The sequence below is a fragment of the Condylura cristata genome, unplaced genomic scaffold, assembly GCF_000260355.1.
Source record: "Condylura cristata isolate star-nosed mole 26May11 unplaced genomic scaffold, ConCri1.0 scaffold00024, whole genome shotgun sequence".
NCBI classification, from domain to species: domain Eukaryota; kingdom Metazoa; phylum Chordata; class Mammalia; order Eulipotyphla; family Talpidae; genus Condylura; species Condylura cristata.
Genome location: NW_004567125.1, coordinates 32,341,392 through 32,360,693, shown reverse-complemented (window position 1 = coordinate 32,360,693; position 19,302 = coordinate 32,341,392). Strand labels below are relative to the sequence as shown.

Below are 19,302 nucleotides of genomic sequence, written 5' to 3'. Positions count from 1 at the left end.
AGGTGACCACATGGCAGGGCAGACCTCTCCTGACCCGCCCGCTGCTCCCCTCAGCAGTGTACTTCGTCGATCTGCCTGTTCTGCACCCCACTCTGAAACCGCCCCTGCGCCTCTGGCCCCCAGTTCTGTATGAGCAAATAAATAAAATCTTTTAAAAAAAGTGCCAATATTTGAAAGAAAAAAAAAGAGAGAGAGAGAGAGAGAGAGATTGGGTCATGTATAGCACGCATGCTTTTCTGGCCAAGGACAACCAAATGTGGATAAAGGGGAAAAGGGTCTCAGTGGGACACCTCAAAACAAAATACCTAGGACCAAAACCAACCACCCTGTATTAATTATAATTAAACATTTCCAATGAAAATGTCATGTTATCGTGATGAGTCCACTCTTTCAAAGTACTATGGTATCATACTAAAGTAGGAGACAGAAATAAAATCTGCCAGGGTTTACAGAGGTCTGGCCCACCCAGAACCACATCTACTCTTCACAGAGCAGGCATCACATCCTCTCCACAGTCTCACCTGCAGTTTTCGGGCCATGGCCACCACCTCATGGTCAGGAGGGTTGTACTTGTAGCAGTTGGAAAACATCAATCGAACATCAGCACCAAATTCCTGAGCATCACGATACTCACGGGATTCTAGTTTAGACTGGGAAGACAACAAAGGTCCTGATTAGCTGTGTGTGCCTGTGCTTACAAGTGAAGTGGCAGTAGGGAGGACAGCCTATAGGAGTTTAACCCAGATCCTAGTGGGATAGGAGCCTTCACCCTGTTTCTGTCAGGTGGACAAGTAGACACTACAGCAAGTCTCAATGCTAGGACTACCCACCAGGGTTACTCTTGAAGGTGAACATGAACACAGAATCCAAGAGGGCAGAACAGAGGCAGAACCATAGGGAAATGGCTGGATACTACCAATACCAACCTGGTACATGTGTGTCTTGACACAGGACAGGAAAAAGATCAAAAGAAACCAGCTTAGTCTCCTGCTCTGTCCCATTTGGGGCAGGCTCTCACCATTCCCAGGAGATCAAAAATGCAAAAACACTTTAAATAAACAAAACAAAGTCCTTTCTGGCATGTGTCTTCTTTATCAAGATTCTTTTCCATCACAAAGCCTGACAAAGTCACAAGACCATACTCTCTCCTGGAGGCTCTGCCTCATGTAAGGTGCCCATGGGCACAAAGAACCATGGCCACACAAAGTGCATCCTCAGAAGAGGGCAGCATTGCCATCTGACCAAAACTGCCAGCATGCTATCTCACTGAATGTCCATACAATCTCCAGCAGAGGGTGCTGGTTGTCTTGGAGCTTATGACAGGGACAGTTTTAGGGACCCCAAATTCATCAGCTTCCATGGACATTCCATTGGATAGGTCCTAACCTTCCTTGACCCCAGAGCCCCTCCCTTGAGGGGTGCATTTCCTTGATCCTCAGCTCAGGGGTGCAACTGCTTACCTTGATTGTGCTCATGTCCATGGGGTGCTTGATGATGTCACAGTAGTCGTGCAGGCCCAGTGCCTCCACATCCACGGGCTTGTAGAATGGCCAGGCGTAGGCAGCGTGCTTCTTGGCAAACATTTCCTTGAGGATACCACTGCAGCACTTGAGCTGTTCTGAGACCTTGCTGGTCTTATCTGGCGCTGGGTGCTGCTGTGAATCGGGCACGTCCTTCTTCGGGGGTTTCACAGGCCGGCTGCTCTCCCGCCGGGGGCCTAGCTTGGTGGCCTTGGGCTCCGGGGGCAATGAGGGCGGCTCATGAATGGGGTCGATGGTAGTAGGGGTGGTGGTATCCGCTTTCCTCTTAACCCCTTTCTTTGTCTGCCGAGAGCACAGGCGTGATAGGCACGGTCAGAGGTAGTGCCTGCACATTTGTCCCTCAGGGGCACTCCTGCAGTGAGGTCCTTTCTAGGATCCCAACACTCACAGGGAATAGGACCCACAATTCCACAGGTGAAGGACTAATAATAGGGACAGCCTGTCCCACCACTCTGCTGAAATGGCTGGGACCCCAACAGTGGCCAGAGACAGTACATAACTGAGTGCAGATCTGCATCAGAGGCCAAAGAAAGCATCTGAAGTACAGCTATCCATACAAAGCTAGACAGCTCTGAGTCAGGCCTGCTGCTCTGGCCATCAAGTGGGAGGCACATCTATCAGAGCACATCTGCACACAAGTACAGAGTGAGAAATGGAAGAGGCAGCAACATTTCGAAGGTGCAACTAGAACATAGGATCTGAGTCAACAATGACCTGCTCAGAAACACTAACAGTACCCCGAGTCCCAGAACAGGTCCTGAACAAAGCATCAATGGAGCCAAATGACTCCCCCGTGAGCCTCACTGTCATGGCACAGAAGAGGAGCAGTTGGCAGAGGCAACAGGAACAGTTAGCACACACGGGATGCTCACCTTCACAGGCTGTGGGGTGGCCGCAATGATGGGCGGGTGGCTCTGTACGGGCTGAGGGGCTGGAGCAGGTGGGGGTGGTGGCTGGGGGGTCACCAGCGGGGGTGTCTGCAGTGGCTGGGGGGGTACCACTGTCATGACAGGGGTCTGCACGATGAGGTCTGGGGTGACAGCAGGAAATGGGTGAGATGTGGCCTGCACAGGCAGAGGGTTCTGCTGAGGGGTCTGGGTCTGCGGAGGAGTTGATGCTTGCGTTGTGTTTGGTACCGTAGAGACACCAGGTTTTGCCGTCCCTACCAATCATAAAAAGAACAGTTGGTTAAAAGCAATGTCTGATACACAGTGGCTAACCTTATGGGGATACTGCCACACATGGCTAACACACATCTGTGTGGGTATGGTGTAATGCCACAGTGACCATGTGACTAAGACAGAACAGAGAGACCTTGACCAAATAAGGCCACCTGCCCAAGGGACTTTGAGTGACACACTGTATTCCACAGTTCCTGGGGAGTCTTTGCTCAAGTCCTGAAAAAAGTGCTTTCATAAGCACTACAGGCCTGGGCTAAAGGAACAGGAAACACATCCTGAGAGTTAGCACCAAGACTATTGATGGAGAACTCAAATGCTCTTGGAGTTTTCAGGGAGAGATGTCCAAACTCCAGAAGTGCTCACTGGTTTCTGAGTGTCTCCAGCAGGGGGCAGGCATTGACAAGCACTCCCTAAGGTTTGGAACCTGTTGAGCCCTGATCTCCCTGAGCCACAGGAAGACTAGACCACTGCAGCTGTGCAGAGGAGTCCACAAACAGTTGTCACCTGGCATGGCCAGCCAACCCCAAAAGTAGATGATGACCAGAGCTCATATGTACATGGTAAACTTTCCCTAACAAGGAAAGGACCTGGGACCACAAATTGAACTGTTACTTCCATGCACATTGGCTACATGAAAAAGAGCAATATCCCATAAATACAGCCTTCACAGGGTGGGGAGGGGATGGGAATGGGGTGGGGTGTGAGACTGGATGGCATGACACTCTCCTTCTGGCACCCCAAGAAGCAAGGGTGAGTTTCTGTAAGTTTCCTAGTTCTCTTTCTCCAGGGACTACTCTTGGGCTTTCCCTAAGAAATGGAACAGAGAACGTTTCCCTGTATCTGCTCCATGTGCAGACCAAACCTTTGGGAGTGAAGGTAAGGCTCCTGGGTTTCAATGGACACCTCTTAGATACAGCACCAGCTTTTCTTAGGCTGCCCTTCAAGACCAGCTTTATTGGCTATCCCTCACCACTACAGGTACTCTAGCAGGTCCACTTTGTTCCCATGAAGCAACCATGTCTGAGTAGGGAAGGAAGCCAGAGGAGTACAAACAATTCAGCCATGTGCTACCCTGTAACCATCACCCTTCTGAAGCTTTTGAGCTGTGCATGGTAATATCCTGGACAGAAACATTTCACTGAATGGAGGTCACTCCCCACCAGCTGCCTTGGGATCCTGTGTCAGGTGAAGAGAAGGGGGTGAGGAGTGTGCAGAGACAGACTAGCAGGGCTTGACTTTGACTGCAAAAGACTGAATTGGAGTCCAAAAGCAGGTTTTCTAACATAAACACATGAAGATATTTAAAATAACAATCACTTAGACTCTAAGATTAGGTAAAGTTAGTTAAAATTGTCTGTGGTCAGGTTAATTCCTTTTCTTTAAAATGGAAAAGCGAAAGATTTTCTATGGCACTGGCAGGGTGAAGAATTCAAGCACGTTAAAATGCTTTGAAAAATTACACTTCCTTGGGCCCTCCCTGGCGGTGCAACAGGTTAAAGCACAGCGTTATGGAGCTAGCCATAGCTACTGCAGCGCAAGTTCGATTCCAAGCCAGGGAAGTGACCCACATAGCACAGCAGACCTCTCACTGCTCCCCACAGCAGTATATTTCATTCTGTTCCCCACTATGTCTCTGGTAAATCCTCTCACCCCTCTGGCCTGTACCCCAGTGCTTGTATGCATAAGTAATAAATCAATAAACACAGGAGAGAGAGAGAGAGAAGTTATACTTTCTTTTTAACTGAAGTCCATCAAAAAGGCAAGGCCCAATTATTTCTACTAGAGGGAGAGTACATGTGCTCCTCTAGAGCAGGTCTACCACCACTGGACATAGCCACACTTTAGCATCTAAAGAGCATCATGGTAGAGAGTATGTAGTCAGCTATCTTTTCATAATTCCTAGTCTTTGTCCTTAGGGAAAGAGACAAAGACGGGGGAGAAATAAAACCAATGCCCTTGCTATTCAGTGCAGGGCAAACAGAGCTATAAGGTAACAACTGCACTATACCTGTTTCTTTCCTCCCACGTCCTCTTCCTTTTGCCTGGACTATCATGATCTCAGTTTCTTCTGTGGGCAGTTCATTGATTTTTTGCAAGAAGAGCTTCTCCAGAGCTTCTGCCATTAAGACGATGTCATCTCCAGGCTGGAAGAGGAGGTAAGTGTGGTGAGGGTTAGGAAACCCTCCTCACCTTTCTCAATAGAGAAGAGCTGTCTATCCTATGACACCCACCGCTTACCTGAAGATCAGAGTCTGTCCCAATTTGATACCCAAAGGCCAGAAGGAAATGGTTTCACTGCGAGATATCATCAAGACTTGTGTGCTTGAAGATGACTGGGTAAGCATATGACTCCCTGCACCCCACCCCCCTCACCCCCCATTTAAGCTCTGGCCTGTCTGAGAAACCAAGCAAATGCTTTAAGCAGTGAGAAACCATTCTCAGGGTCCTCCCTTGCCAGTTCAAGTTCACCAAGAATACTTCAATGACACAGATTTCTTGCCATAGATATGCTAGAAGGGCTCAAACAATGACCTCCTAGGAAATATCTCTGGGACTTGGTAAACGCCAACCTTTTGGTGCCCATTCTGATGCCTTACCTATAACATGTTATTCCCAGAATAAACTCAAAGGAAAGAAGTAGTCAAGATCTCCTATAAGTAGACCATCTGAGATGAGAAATCTCTTTTGTATTCCTTTCGCTTAAACTGAGAGATAAAAGCCGAGATTGAGAAATAGCAAACTTCAAGAAACTTACCTACCCATCTCTTCTGGGCAACTTTAACTCTACCAGTATATAGGGTCTCCCTTAGGGCTGTTTTATTAGTAGGGGTGAATTTTAATCACATCTGTGGTCTGAACTGTAAACAATGATCTGGTTTCATGGCACAACTGAGTCAAAGGTTTGGCTATGGAGCTAAAGTGACCTTCACGTCTACATGTAACATCAGGAGACGTATATTCTATGGCCACTAGGTATCAATGACTGAGTCCACAGTTCCAGATGCAACAAGCTTCTGTCCCCACTCCCCTGACCCCATGCTGTCCCCTACTAATACTTCTGCTGGTGTATACCTTTCTACAATATTTTAGTAGGCTCCTTCCTGACCATTATGTCACTCAAAGAGATGAAGGCATCCCTGGTGGCACATGGGGTTAAAAGCGCAGCACTATGGACCTCTCCCAGGTGGTACAGTGGGTTAAAGTGCAGCACTGCAAGCTAGCTGCAGCCACTTCAGTGCGAGTTTGATCCCCAGCCCCAGAGGTGATCCACAGTGTGGCGGACCTCTCCTGACCCGCTTGCTACTCCCCTCAGCAGTGTACTTCATCGATCTGCCTGTTCTGCTCCCCACTCTGTCTCTGGTGAATCTTCTCACTGCCCCTGCACCTCTGGCTTGCACCCCAGTTCTGTACGCATACATAAATAAAATCTAAAAAAAAGTGAAGCACTATGAAGCTATCTGCAACCACGGCAACATGAGTCTGATCCCCAGCCAGGTAGCTATGCACACGGTACAGCAGACCTCTCCTGTCTTGCCTGCTGCTCCCCTCAGCAGTGTATTTCACTTGATCTGTCTGTCCAGATCACCATTCTGTCTCTAATGAATCCTTTCACCACCATCCCTGTACCTCTGACCTGTACCAATTCTTATATGCATAAATAAATCTTAAAAAACAAAACAAACAAAAAAAAAACCCAACCAAATAAATGCTATACTTCTCCCACCTTCTCCACTAGACATACTCAAGAACCAAAATCCCCAAGTATCAGAAGCACATGTTTCAAGCTAAGAAGAACCCCTTGGAAGTAAAAATGAGGTCAGCAACTATTCTCAGCAAAAGCAACAAGCCTAGTCACAAGCAAAATCCCAGATCCCCTTACCTCTGCATCCAACATCTTTGCCTCACACTGTAATCCCACCAGCTCCCAACATCCCTACTCAGGGAGTCCAGACATACTTCCTCCACCTTTACTCCCCAGGGCAGCCAGATAGCCACCCCCACCTCTCACCTTATTATAGATGTAACAGTTTGTAAACATAGTGTTGAAGTCCTGGATACATTCCTGAGCATTCCAGTAATAGTTGTTTTCCAAGCGCTTCTTTATTGTTCCCATATCCATAGGCTGTTTAATGATCTTATAGTAATCCTGTAAAGTAGAAAGAACAAAGGGCAATGTCACCAGAGTTTCCACATGCACATGTCAACCTGAGGCTCTTACTCCAGGTCACTCCCACAGGTACAGGAAAGAACCCAGTGAGTGAAACTAAGGGAACCTCAAGGTAAAGTGAATCAGGAAAGGGTTCATAAATGCCGAGTAGCAATTTTGGCAAGAAAATATGAGTCTACTATCTTGTCTGGGGTCTGAGAAAAGACTGCTTTCCTTATTGAGATCTATGTTGTTTCTTTTTTCTTTTTTTTTTTAAATGTTAAAATATCCTTTTAAAACAAACAATGGAGGGCTACCATGGTGGCCCAACAAGTTAAAGTGCAGCACTATGAAGCTATCAGCAGCTATTGCAGCACGATGTGGCAGACCTCTCCTGTCCTGCCTGCTGCTCCCCTCCGTGATGTATTTCAGTCAATCTGCCTATTCTGTTCCCCACTCTTGACGCTGGTGAGTCCTCTCATCCCTCCAACCTCTAGCTTGTCCCCCAGTTCTTGCATGCATAAATCAATCTTTTTTAAAATTAAGAAATAAAACAATGTAAAGAATGTCTCTTAGGAAACAGTTCTTATCTAGTAAACCACCTGTAGCAGTTCTACTTTCTATTCACCAATTGAAATTTTACATGTTCATAAAATGCAAAATTCTGTAAAACCAGCACTTAGTCTGTCTTTAATGAGTAGATCCCTTAAAAAATAATTGGGGGCATGGCCCTCCCTGGTGGCGCAGCGGGTTAAAGGGCTGCACTGAGAAGCTGAAGCCACTTCCGCATGAGTTCGATTCCCGCCTGCCCCGGAGGAGACCACATGGCGTGGCAGACCTCTCCTGACCCGCTCGCTGCTACCCTCAGCAGTGTACTTCGTCGATCTGCCTGTTCTGCTCCTCACTCTGTCTCTGGTGAAGCCTCTCACCGCCCGTGAGCCTCTGGCCTGTACCCCAGTTCTGTATGTACAAATAAATAAATCTTTAAAAAAAAAAATTAAAAAAAAAAAAATAATTGGGGGCAGAAGCATCTACTTTCTGTCAGGTTCAGTTACTGCCATTTCCTTTACTTGTACACAGGCTAGTACCACTAAAGATCCATCAGCAACCAGATACAGCTTAACAACTCATCAGTTTAACCATGAAGAAACTGAACAGTTGTAACAGTGCTAGGTTTAAAAAAAAAAAAAAAACAAAAAAACTCTAGATGATCTTCGAATCTTAGTGTCTTATTCTGTAAGAAGGAGCCAGACGCAGTTTATATGTCTCAAGGCCTTTCAAATTAAAATACACTATTGTCACAGAGCTTTGCTCTAAATCTGACTCTTTTTTCTTACTTTTCAAACCTATTCTAAAACCAAACATTTTAAAAGTCACAAAAAGAAGCATTCAGGTTTCCAGATGAAAGGAGCATAAGGGCAGGGGGACCTGCATGTACTCTGCCCACGAAGACCAGCGTGCTGAGGTCAGCACTCCCGTGATTAGACTTGGGTGAGGCATCAGAACCAAGTCCCAAGTTGGAGTCTGAAGGCAGAAGAGCAGGCTGGTGGTAGACAGGACTGGGAAGGTGAGCACAGTGTGAGGTTTTAAGTTGCTCTGACACCTATGAGAAAAAGAACCAAAGCCACCAGCTTATAAGTAAGGACTGACACAGATCACTAGCAATCTTGCATGGGCAAGGATTATAAACTCGTATCTAGAAGCTCTAGCCAGGAAGCCGTGGAGGTGGGGGGTCGGGGGGGGGTACTCAAACCAGGTTTTCTATATTATATTGTGCTCTGATCACCTTATCAAGAAAACCAAGTCCAGATACATCCGCCCCAATGGAAACTTAAACTTTTTATTATTCTGTGGCCAACAGTCTCTTAAAAGGATGGTTGGTGTTTCAACTGGCCACAGTATGTTAAATGGTACAAGGGCAGACAGGACATGACAATGATGGAAGGGATTAAGACAAAAGTCTGCACTGAGTGGGGAAAGGGGAGTCGGGAGGGTACTGATTTAGGGGCCGTAACATACAAATATACTAAGTGAAATACCTGACAGGAATCAGGTGCCAAAAGGGAGGTAAAAATCTAGAAGGCATCAGGAAACAGATAAAGAAGGAATTCTTCCTAGGGCAGACCCAATGATATAGAAGAGTCCCGTGAAAACTGATTTTAGTATGATGTCAATTGCCCTGAAACTGTTGCCCCACTGAGGACAACTCCTGGTATTCCCACTTCTCTGAAGATACTGGGCCGGTGGCACCATTCATTAGCTTCTTTTTCCTAAGTCAGAACTGCCAGGAGTGTCAACAATAATAAGGATTCACATTCTGTCCTCCTCCTCCACTTTATAGAAAGTGGCTCCAAATCTTCAAACCCTGACCTAACAGACTACTATCACACCGTGTCTGCCCCACTGGAAAGAATGTTGCCTTCTCAGGACCACAAGTCCCACAGCCCCCTCATTCTCTGTTATCACCCTCCCAAGTCCTTGCCTCTGAACCTTGAGTTTTCCTGTAACAAACCATCCCCTCCTCCATCTGGCTCTGCCAAGCTTTCCCCTCAAAGCCAAATTTCTTGAAATGATGGCTTTACATCCTCACCTGCTTATTCACACCGGCGAGAATCTGGTTTCTACTTCTGCGTCACATCTTCCTAAGGTCACCAATGCCCTCCTAAAGGTCAACAGGAGGGTCAGGTCGGAATCCTTTTCTCTGTGACCTCCCTGTAGGTTCTGATGTGTAAACCTGGAGGAACTGCTCTCTGCTGGCGATTTTCCTGGCTCTCTTCTGTAGAAAGCTCATAACTAAACACTGGGGAAAACTCTCCATCACTAGTTCCTTCTCTCTCATTCTTTGTTCTGGGAACATCACCCTAAATTGCAATCTGCTCAGTCCATTACACCAGCCCAGAGTCTGGCACAGCAAATTCTCCCAACAGTCATTCTCCATGACAGCATGACTGCCTATATTCCTTGTCCTGGTCAATGGTGAGAGTGGACTCTTGAAGCCCAGAATTTGATAAGGCTCTCCTTCTGCTTTTAACCCTTTTCCTGAACCAGTTTACAATCCAGCCCTAAAGTGACCCTTCCTCTCCCCTAAGTATATATAAAGCTAATGCAGTGGATAGGTACATTGGGTATCTGTCAAGCTCCTCTTTCCTGAGACTAGCAACCTGTCAGGGGCTCCTACACCATTCACTTCCAGCACTGACAGACCATGCCTGGATCATGGTAACCGTCATCTAATTCCAATTCCCTTACTGAGAAAAGGTGTGGGATTTGGCAAACAGCAGATGGCAATTTAAAGACAATTTGTTCTTGATGCTTTGAAGAAAGGGGAAAAATAAAAGCATTTGTTCATTTGTTCCCCAAGGTTTTAGTCAGGGATACAATCTGAGTTTTCAGAACCATGTACTAAGGGATACAGGCAAGGGGAAAACTATAGGCAAAAGAGGACCAGCATACAAAAGAACAAACAAGTGAGGCCATGACAGGCCAGGGCAAAAAGGTCACCCCAGGGAGACTAGGTACACTGCATTGGCACCCTACAGCCACACTCTAGTGGTGACCTTTTCACATGCTTACTCCTTGGGAGAGATAACCTCTACTTTCTCCTTCCCTTGCCTGGGTGGTGATGATGCCAGTACCAAAACAACACTATAGTAAGTCAGTTCCCCTCTCACATAGCTCAACCAACCACCACTGCTTCAAGGACAGGCATCATGCCTGAGAAGAAAGGGCCCAGAATGTGCAGTGCAACTGACTTCAGCTAATGATGAAATTGGATGGAAAGCTGCAAGCAAGCCTTCATCCACCTTTCAACCTCTCCCACACAGTATTTCCTGGGACATAAATAGCTACGAAACCAGGTCCCTCTGAAGCCACATAGCACATAGCCATTTATACTTATTGGGACTGCTGGAATGCTTACTCAAGGGTCTGTGCTTTTACAATGACTCCAACCTCCCCCATGAACTGTCCTCACTAACAACATTGCAGGAAAAGGCCAAGGACTGGGGCCTGGCCTTGCCCAAGTTACTCACAGGGAGGTTCAGTTTGACGGCGTCCACAGGCTGCTGGAAAGGCCACGCAAACTGATGTTTCCATAGTGTCTTGAGCACCACTTTGAGCAGGTATTGCAGCTGGTTGGTCTGCCTCTTGGGCTTGTTGGGGTTGGAGGTCTCTGGGGGTGGGGGGTTGGTGCTGGCTGCGTTGGTTTGCTGGGGTTGGGCCTGGGCCTGCGTTGTAGACATTTGGGTAGTTTCTAGTCCATCCCCCATTACTGGCAGATTTCTCAATCTCGTCCCAGGGCCACTCTCCGCAGACATGCTACTGATCCCATCACATTCTTCACTGGGCACTCTACAAGGAAGAGAAAAGCCACCGTCAGAGACCAGGCAGCCGATGGATTTTGCTCAGAATGACATATCCCTGCGTGCACAGACCACCCCCATGTCCTGGTGTCCTTCACAGGCTCAACTTCCCTGATGGAGATAGGGTGTCACGCCATGTACCAACTAAAACAACCCCAGTGTTAACTCTCCTTATCCAGCAGACAGAAATATTAGTTATACCAAGAGTGAGGGGCAAAGCCTGGAGGTAAAAGCCAACTAGAAGCCTCCAGGGGGTGAGAGTCCATGGGAAGGTGGTACAACAAGCAACACACTGGGTTTTCACAGTATCAGGATTATGAGGGAATAATGCCTGTGTGAGCGCATGATCTATCTACAAGTCCCAGGTAAGTTTACATTAAAATTCTGTTGTGTTTTTATGGCACATTAAGTATTGAGCCACATCAAAAATTCCATTTGGTTAGTGGGAGCCAGGCAGGGAGTAGGACATTCAGGCCTGGAATATAGTCTATGAAGTTCACTGCTGAATGCCAAGCCTCATGCTCACTAATATTTTTTTGGTATTTAAATAATACATATTTGTTGATTAAAGAAGTCCCACAAGGAATCCACTGTTGACAAACATAAATCTATAACCTATCGTTTTCTGTAACCAACTTTTCAAAACCTGCTTATAGAGGTACAAAGTGGGTACCTCCTACAACCTGCTCAGGAGTAGGGCATGAAACCCTGCTGAGTGTCTTATGAGCACCAAGTACTATATACTTCCTTCACCTGAATAACTTCTGATTTGGGCCAAAAACAGTGCTGTGTAGCTGTCCAGTTATTCTACTGGGGCAGTAGCAGATCATGGAACACAGTTTTATTGCAAAACACTAAAATCATCTCTTACTTGCAGTGCCAAGAGTTGACATACACTATTAATAAAAAAAAATCTGCTCAAACGTGTATTGATCGTTTGCATTTTGTACATTGTGTTTCTGAAGTCTTCCACTAGAAAGGAAAGGACCAATCAACTTTAAACTCAATCCTTGGCTTAATAAAGACTATGTGAACTAGAAGCCTCTATAACAAGCTTTCTCTGGAAATTAATCCAAGAGATCAAGTAGGAATAAGAAAAGATTTCTGGCTGAGTAAGCCAGACAAAGATTTAGAAGAGTACAAATGTGATGGTTAGAGGATGCTGGTAGGCATATCGGGGAAAAAGACAGGCAAGCTGGTTGGCTCTGTCCAGGCTCTCACTCTGGAACTTGTTATGCTCCCACACAGGCTAAGAACTGTAGCTGCTGAAGAATTACTCATAATCTAGTCAAAATGTAATTTAAACCAAGGTTTGTATAAAGGTTTGTATAAATGCAGCTTGGGCAAATAACCAAATTTTCAAAAACACCAGGATGTGTGGTGCAACGGGTTAGGACCCAGCAAGTTCAACCCCTCGCCTCAAGGTGATTCACATGGTGCAGCAGATCTCTTCTGACCCACTTGCCGCTCCCCTCAGCAGTGTACTTCATTTGATCTGCCTGTTTTGCTCCCCATTCTCTCTCTGGTGAATCCTCTCACCGCCCCTGCACCTCTGACTTGTACCCCAATTCTGTATGAATAAATAAAATTAAAAAAAAAAATAGCTGACTGCACTATTAAAAATAGAAAAATAAAAACACCAGGGTGTCTGCGTCGTCACTCATCAGTAGGGTCTAAAAACAATTTTCCTACCTGGCCTGAGGTCTGACATAGCAGAGCCTGCCAGACACAGTTTTGCTACCAGGGTGCTCTGACAGCAGGTAGAACTATAAAGTAGTAAAAGCCTGTCCTTGGTAGGGGACTCATGAGCCCAAAGTCACAAGGGTAAAAAACCCTGATCTTACAAACTCAGCCCAAGAATTCAATCTCTGTTTGCTTTAGGTAGACTGCTCTTACCCTTTTCCATCAGATTTTTTAAAAAGATTTATTTATTTGTGCATATAGAATTGGGGTACAAGCTAGAGGCTCAGGGGTGGTGAGAGGCTTCAGAGACAGAGTGGGGAACAGAACAGGCAGATCGAGGATGTACACTGCTGAAGGGAGCAGTGGGCGGGTCAGGAGAGGTCTGCTGCGCCATGTGGTCACCTCTGGGACAGGCGGGAATCGAACTCATGCAGAAGTGGCTTTAGATTCTCAGTGCTGTGCTTTAACCCGCTGTGCCACCAGGGCGGGCCCTTCCACCAGATTTTAAGGACGTCTTTCACCTATCTTAGATGTGATGACACTCACTTAGAAGAAACACTAAATCATTCAATCATCGTTTGTCTCACAGGAGAGAACAACACTGGAGAAGACACCATTTACCACCCTGCATGGAGACATCTAGGGCTGTGGGGTATGTTATAACACTGTCTACTAGCTGTCCAGAGGTGGTCTTGCATCTGATACTAAATTTAATGAGGTTCAACGATGTCTAAGACATAGGCAAGAATTTACATATTGCATCATCTCAGAGTATTCCCCAAGGAGGCAAAAGATGGCTCCCAGGGCTCCTTTTAAGATGGATATGCTCTACCCAGAGAATACCCATGACATTAAGAATACTACAAGAAAGGTAGGTACTTAGGGAGGGCTCAGTACATACAAAGCCATATCCTGGTCCCTCTTGCACACATGCTGCCGGAAAATGGGAAATCACACTCAGAGCTGAAACCAGATCGATATTAGAATCTGGGGTCGATGGGCCTGCTGGGCAGCAGCCCATGGAGACTCTCCCCAAAAGCCAAAAAAATTGTGTTCCAGCACTTCAAGGCCACAAAGGGACATATTTTGCTGAAGCAATGCCATAGGCATGGTGAAACACTGCAAAAGCATGTAACAAGTTCAGGGAACATCATCAACAGTTACCAAAGCAAACTAGGCAGACCTGTTTTAGGTTTCAGGCATATACAACACTTCCTTTACTTTATCAGGGGTATAAGTCTGATCCTGGAAAGAAGTGTGTATAACATGATTTATGGCAGAGCAGAGGGGATGGATGACGGAGATGCTGCTAGTGGAAGAAAGCATACGTAGGTGTGCTCAGTGAGAGATAAGGACAGGGTGGCCCTGGATCCCAGAAAATAAATGTAACCCAAAGAAAGCAGGAAAGAGGTTACATAACAGAGCTGGGGAGGGAACACCCCAAAACTGGGGCTAAAGTACATAAGTCAAAAGGAGCTTCCTCAGAGAAAGGTGAGAACCAAGAGGCCCAGCTGACATCACTGAAAGAATATGGACAAGAGACCATCACTGCTAACCCCGAGTAAAGCATGGATGGTGTGGTAAACAATCTAAGTAGAGGGCAGAGGGAGGAAGCAATGAACCCTGCATGGAGCTTTGCTGAGAAAATTTTTCTCTAAGGTCTAATGTTCAGTTGATAGAGTGTGGAACCTCAACCTCAGAGAAGTTGGGTTCACAGCTATCTGCAGAGCAACAGAGAAAGGCTCAGGTAGGACATGGGAGGGCTCACAGAATTAAGTCCCCCGAAGCCATAGGGAAGTATAACTGGTTAGGTGGATGCTGTTTTAATAATTTAATGTGTGTTCCCCTCTTTATTCTCATTGCAGCTTTGACAAGGAAAGTTTCTGCTTGGTTCCAGTGTAAAAAGGCTGCCCACAGATGTCAGCAAACAGTACTTTCTGAATGGGATTGAACTATGTCACTTGTTCTTCTGGCATTTATTTTTACTGAATTCTTGTGTAACTTTGACTCAGCTTCCTTTTAAACTAAAGTTACAATAAATAAAAATAGTGAACTCATTAAAAAAAGAAAGATCAAGACAGGACAGGATGAAGCAGAGGTGGCTAACAGTCAGGGAGCCTGACTTCAGAACTTCTGTGGGATGACAAGGGTCAGGCAGTACATAGGAAGGTTGAAAACACCTCTGCTTGGTATGGCTGCCTCCAGAGGGGAGCCAGACAGTATTGGTAGTAGGCTATAGGTAGAGAAACCAGTGGGGTCAATACTTTTGAGTTTGCAGGAAATTGCTGAAAGAGGGAAGAGGATACAAAGACATTCACAGCACAGAGAAAATCTAGACATCTTCTCAACTCCTCCATGGGTAACTGGAAGGGGGCATTTATTGGGCAACTAAAGAAACTGAGAGTTGGGGCTGGTGAGATAAGAGAAGAAAGAGGGAAAATGATGTGGAGGATGTGGCAGCTGGCCAGGGGACACTGACTGGGTGGTCACAGCTAAGATAGAAAGGAAGTATGTCAGTGAGATTTACAGACACCTGGAGTTGTCTGGGAGACAGTTTCCATGCAGTGAGACCAACATGTCCGAAGAAATAACTAGGGATAAGTATAAGATGACCCCAGCGTGAAGGGAGGCCAGGAGTGATAAAATTTTGTTTTACAATGCTAGGATTCCTCTATAAAGAAGCTCAAGAATTACACAATCAAGCACCAGCTAGGTTATTTGTGTAAGAGCGAGCAGGTTAAGGAGAGGACCCACTTGGAGGAGAGGCTTCAGCCTCATGGCATTAGAGGTCAATCAGCCACAAGGCCAAGGGTCACAATGGAACCCAGCAAACATGACCAGGAGAAAGCTGCCCCATAAATTTTCATTAACTATAATATTCTGGAAATCTCCAAGCAATGTTCCTAAAGCAATATGAAAACAAGGCAACTAACATCTGAAGTGTTTGAAGTACCTGGACAGGGCTGAGCCCTGATCCTTTCTCTCTCCAAATGAACTCTCTCAAAACCAAAAACCACTTTTCTTCACCTACAAAAAGTTAAGCCCAGAGAGGGATTGAAATTTCTGTTGGCAAAACAGAGAATTTTCTACAGAAAATCTGACCTTATCTCTGCTTTAAAACACCACCAAAAGTCAAAACACCCTTCCCAGTCAGACCATATTTGACACATTGTAATAGTTAAATCATGGGGCCTCCCTGGTGGCACAGGGGTTTTAAGCCTTAGCCCTATGAAGTTACTGTTAGCAACCGTGGCCTGAGTTTAATACCTGACCAGGGAGCTGACCCATATACCTCCCCTAACTCACCCACTGCCCTCCTTTGCATAAAATTTCAATAGATCTGCCTGTTTTGCTCCCCATTCTGTCTCTGGTGAATCCTCTCACCCCCTGACCTTCTGGCCTGTACTACCTAGTTCTTGGGTACATAAATAAAAATAAATCTTAAAAAAATAAACCCTCAAAAATTCTGAGATCACTCTGTTCATCCCCACACTTTAAAGAAAACTGAGTGATAAATAATTAACATACCCAAAAGTGGAAAGTCACACCTTAACTTATTTGGTAGCCCACATCTGATACACAATCCTTAGGAAGCATCAGTTGGCCCTGAACCAAAGTCTCTACTTGTGAGTTGAACTTCTGAAGGGTCTAATATAGTCTGATGGGTCACCAAAGTGAGAAACTATGCACAAGACCCACAAATTTGTAATGACTAAGGCCAACTGCATATGGAAATTTTTAGAGGCTATAATGTAATGTAAAGGCAAATACATTCAACAGATGAGATTTGGGAGCCACAAGCACCTTCAAATTTCTTTTAAAAGGCTCCGAGGAGGGCCCTCCCTGGTGGTGCAATGCACAGCACTAAGAAGCTAGCCGTAGCTGCTTCAGCACAAGTTCAATTCCCAGTCAAATACAGCAAGACCTCTCCTGTCTAACACACTGCTCCCCTCAGCAGTGTACTCCATCAATCTGCCTACTCAGCCCCCCATTCAGTCTCTGGTGAACCCTCTCACCACCCCTGCACCTCTGGCCTGTATCTCAGTTCTGTATGCATAAATAAAAAAAAAAAAAAAGGGACTATGAACGACAGGTGACATTCTTGACCCTCTATTCATGAGGGATTACGACATCATAAGGACTAAGCCAGGAAGATCACCAGGAGATGCCCAGGCAGAGAAGTCAAGACGAGCTAGCTTGCATCTTTCAGCTCAGCTGTCCTGAGATTGTGGGCATGTAAAACCCTCAGGAAACATCAGAAGCCTCCATTCATACTCTCATAAGGAAAATGAGGCTCCATGAACAACTTTACCCAAAAGTCTGCACAACTATTCTCTTTTTAAGTTTTATATATTTCTATCCATTTAACTTGCTTGTATAGACTAATATATTTTAACACAGGAGGGTCATACAAAACAATTTACATATGCATATATAACATATGCATTATACACATGTATTTTAACAAGGAATATTTCATCTTGGTTCCCTCATCTTTGCAAAAAAAATTTTTTTCAAGCAAACTTTATTATAATGCCATTTTTTTTTATCATTGTTAATATTTTGGAAATATAGCTTCTCCCCCTTTAGGTATAGTCTCCCTGTAGTACTGAACACAGTACTACACCTCCACCCTCATCCCAGATACTGACTTTTTCTAAGGAGCAGATATGACTAATCTCCTCCCTGGAAATTTTTTTTTAAAGATTTATTTATTTATGCATACAGAACTGGGGTACAGGCCAAAGGTGCAGGAACAATGACAGGATTCACCAGAGACAGAACGGGGAGCAGAACAGGCATATCAACAAAGTACACTGCTGAGGGGAGCAGCAAGAGAGACAGAAGAGGTCTGCAGTACCATATGGGCCACCTCCCTGGTAGGGATCGAACTTGTGCTGAAGTTGCGGCTACCTTTGTAGTGCTTGTGCTTTAACCGGTTGTGTGCCACCAGGGAGGGCCCTCCTGGATAAATTCTTTCCACAATGGTATCTCTACCCTATGCTGCCCCAGATCCCTAGCATCAACACTCCCAACAACCTAGTGCCCACAATGATTCCTCCACCCCACCCCTGGTACATTTCCCTGATCTCTGACTAGTGGCTATCCATTGTTGACTCAGGGGCAAGGTCATCTTCACTTCACTCTGATCCTCCCCAGTACACAGCATGTGCTCATGAAAGATTCAGGTACAGAAAGTACCCTACAGTGTCCACAAGCTAATTGCCACCCTGGGGCTTTCAGCTCAATTTCAAAGCTCTGTGAAAGGAAAGTACTTCAAGCGTTCACAATGGAAATGTGGTGACTGCTCTATCTGATCATGTGCTCGTCCAATGTGTCCTATCTGCACTACGTGACAGGTCTGGGGACTATGAGGTAGACAACGCATTCTTTGACTGGATCACAAATACCTGGGTGAATACTGTGAAGGAGAAGGGCAGGTTGCTCAGCCATGGACAGGCAGGCACCCTAGAAGAAGCCACAGAGAAAAGGACTGGGAGAAAGAGTGTACCTGTGATAGATGAGGCAGAAGGACATGGCTCATGAGACACGCGAGAAGGCAGGACTGAAGCAGTGACAGCACTCACCTGGAGTAAGAGAGAGTGCATATGAGGATGAGAGGGCAGGCAGGAGGGCACAGTACAGAGGCCATGTAACCACACTAGACCTATTTTTCCTTAACAAGTCCTAAAGGTAGTAGGGGTGGGGACATTCGGAAGACTGCAACAATAGAATTCCATTCTTGCCTGGGATTACATTCTTAAGTATACCTGCACAGTGCAGCATGGTACTAGAGCAAACCAACTCAGTTTTACGTCTAAAAGATTCCAAAAATGCCACTCGTTGTTGTCACACTGACCTGTGGCTAAGAAGTAGGAGACATGATTCATTGTGTTAAGTTAGATGAATGAAGGTCAAGGGACAGTAAAAGAATTTTACCTATTCTTTCCAACCTAAAATTAGTTACAGGGTCTATCTTGGCGCTCTGCTAGATCTACTACCAGCAGATAACCCACACAAAATGTTCGTTTAGAGGAGTAAGATGATAATGAGGTTATCAGTCTGCTACAGCATGGTTCCCAAACTGAATACCATTCAGTAGCCCCAGTGTGTCATGGTAACTCAGAGGGGCACTACAGAACCTATCAGCACAAGGCATTTAATCATTTTAATGTCAAGTTGCACTATAACCCTTGTGATGTCATATGCAAAGCTTCTTGGTCAGCAGTGCTGTTAGAGAAAGCAAATACCACATAAAAACCAAAGTGGAGGGCACTCCCTGGTGGCGCAATGTAGGTTAAAGTGCAAAGCTAATCACAGTTGCTTCTTCAGCACAAGTGTGATCCCTGGCCAGGGTCATGACCCACATGGCCAGCAGACCTCTCCTG

At 45.7% G+C, this 19,302-nt stretch overlaps 1 protein-coding gene across 1 annotated transcript in view; it reads right to left on the bottom strand.

Moving 5' to 3' along the window:
• Positions 1 to 18,495, bottom strand: part of BRD4 (bromodomain containing 4) — a 41,824-nt gene extending 23,329 nt beyond the window's left edge. Inside the window, exons 1-7 of the mRNA XM_004688211.2 lie at positions 18,426 to 18,495; positions 10,901 to 11,219; positions 6,732 to 6,869; positions 4,731 to 4,866; positions 2,414 to 2,703; positions 1,461 to 1,823; positions 522 to 650 (exon numbers count right to left, since the gene is read on the bottom strand). Of these exons, the coding sequence (XP_004688268.2) occupies positions 522 to 650; positions 1,461 to 1,823; positions 2,414 to 2,703; positions 4,731 to 4,866; positions 6,732 to 6,869; positions 10,901 to 11,219; positions 18,426 to 18,451 (1,401 nt within the window). The 5' untranslated portion in view covers positions 18,452 to 18,495. The remainder of the gene's footprint in view (positions 1 to 521; positions 651 to 1,460; positions 1,824 to 2,413; positions 2,704 to 4,730; positions 4,867 to 6,731; positions 6,870 to 10,900; positions 11,220 to 18,425) is intronic.
• Between the last annotated feature and the right edge of the window lie 807 nt (positions 18,496 to 19,302).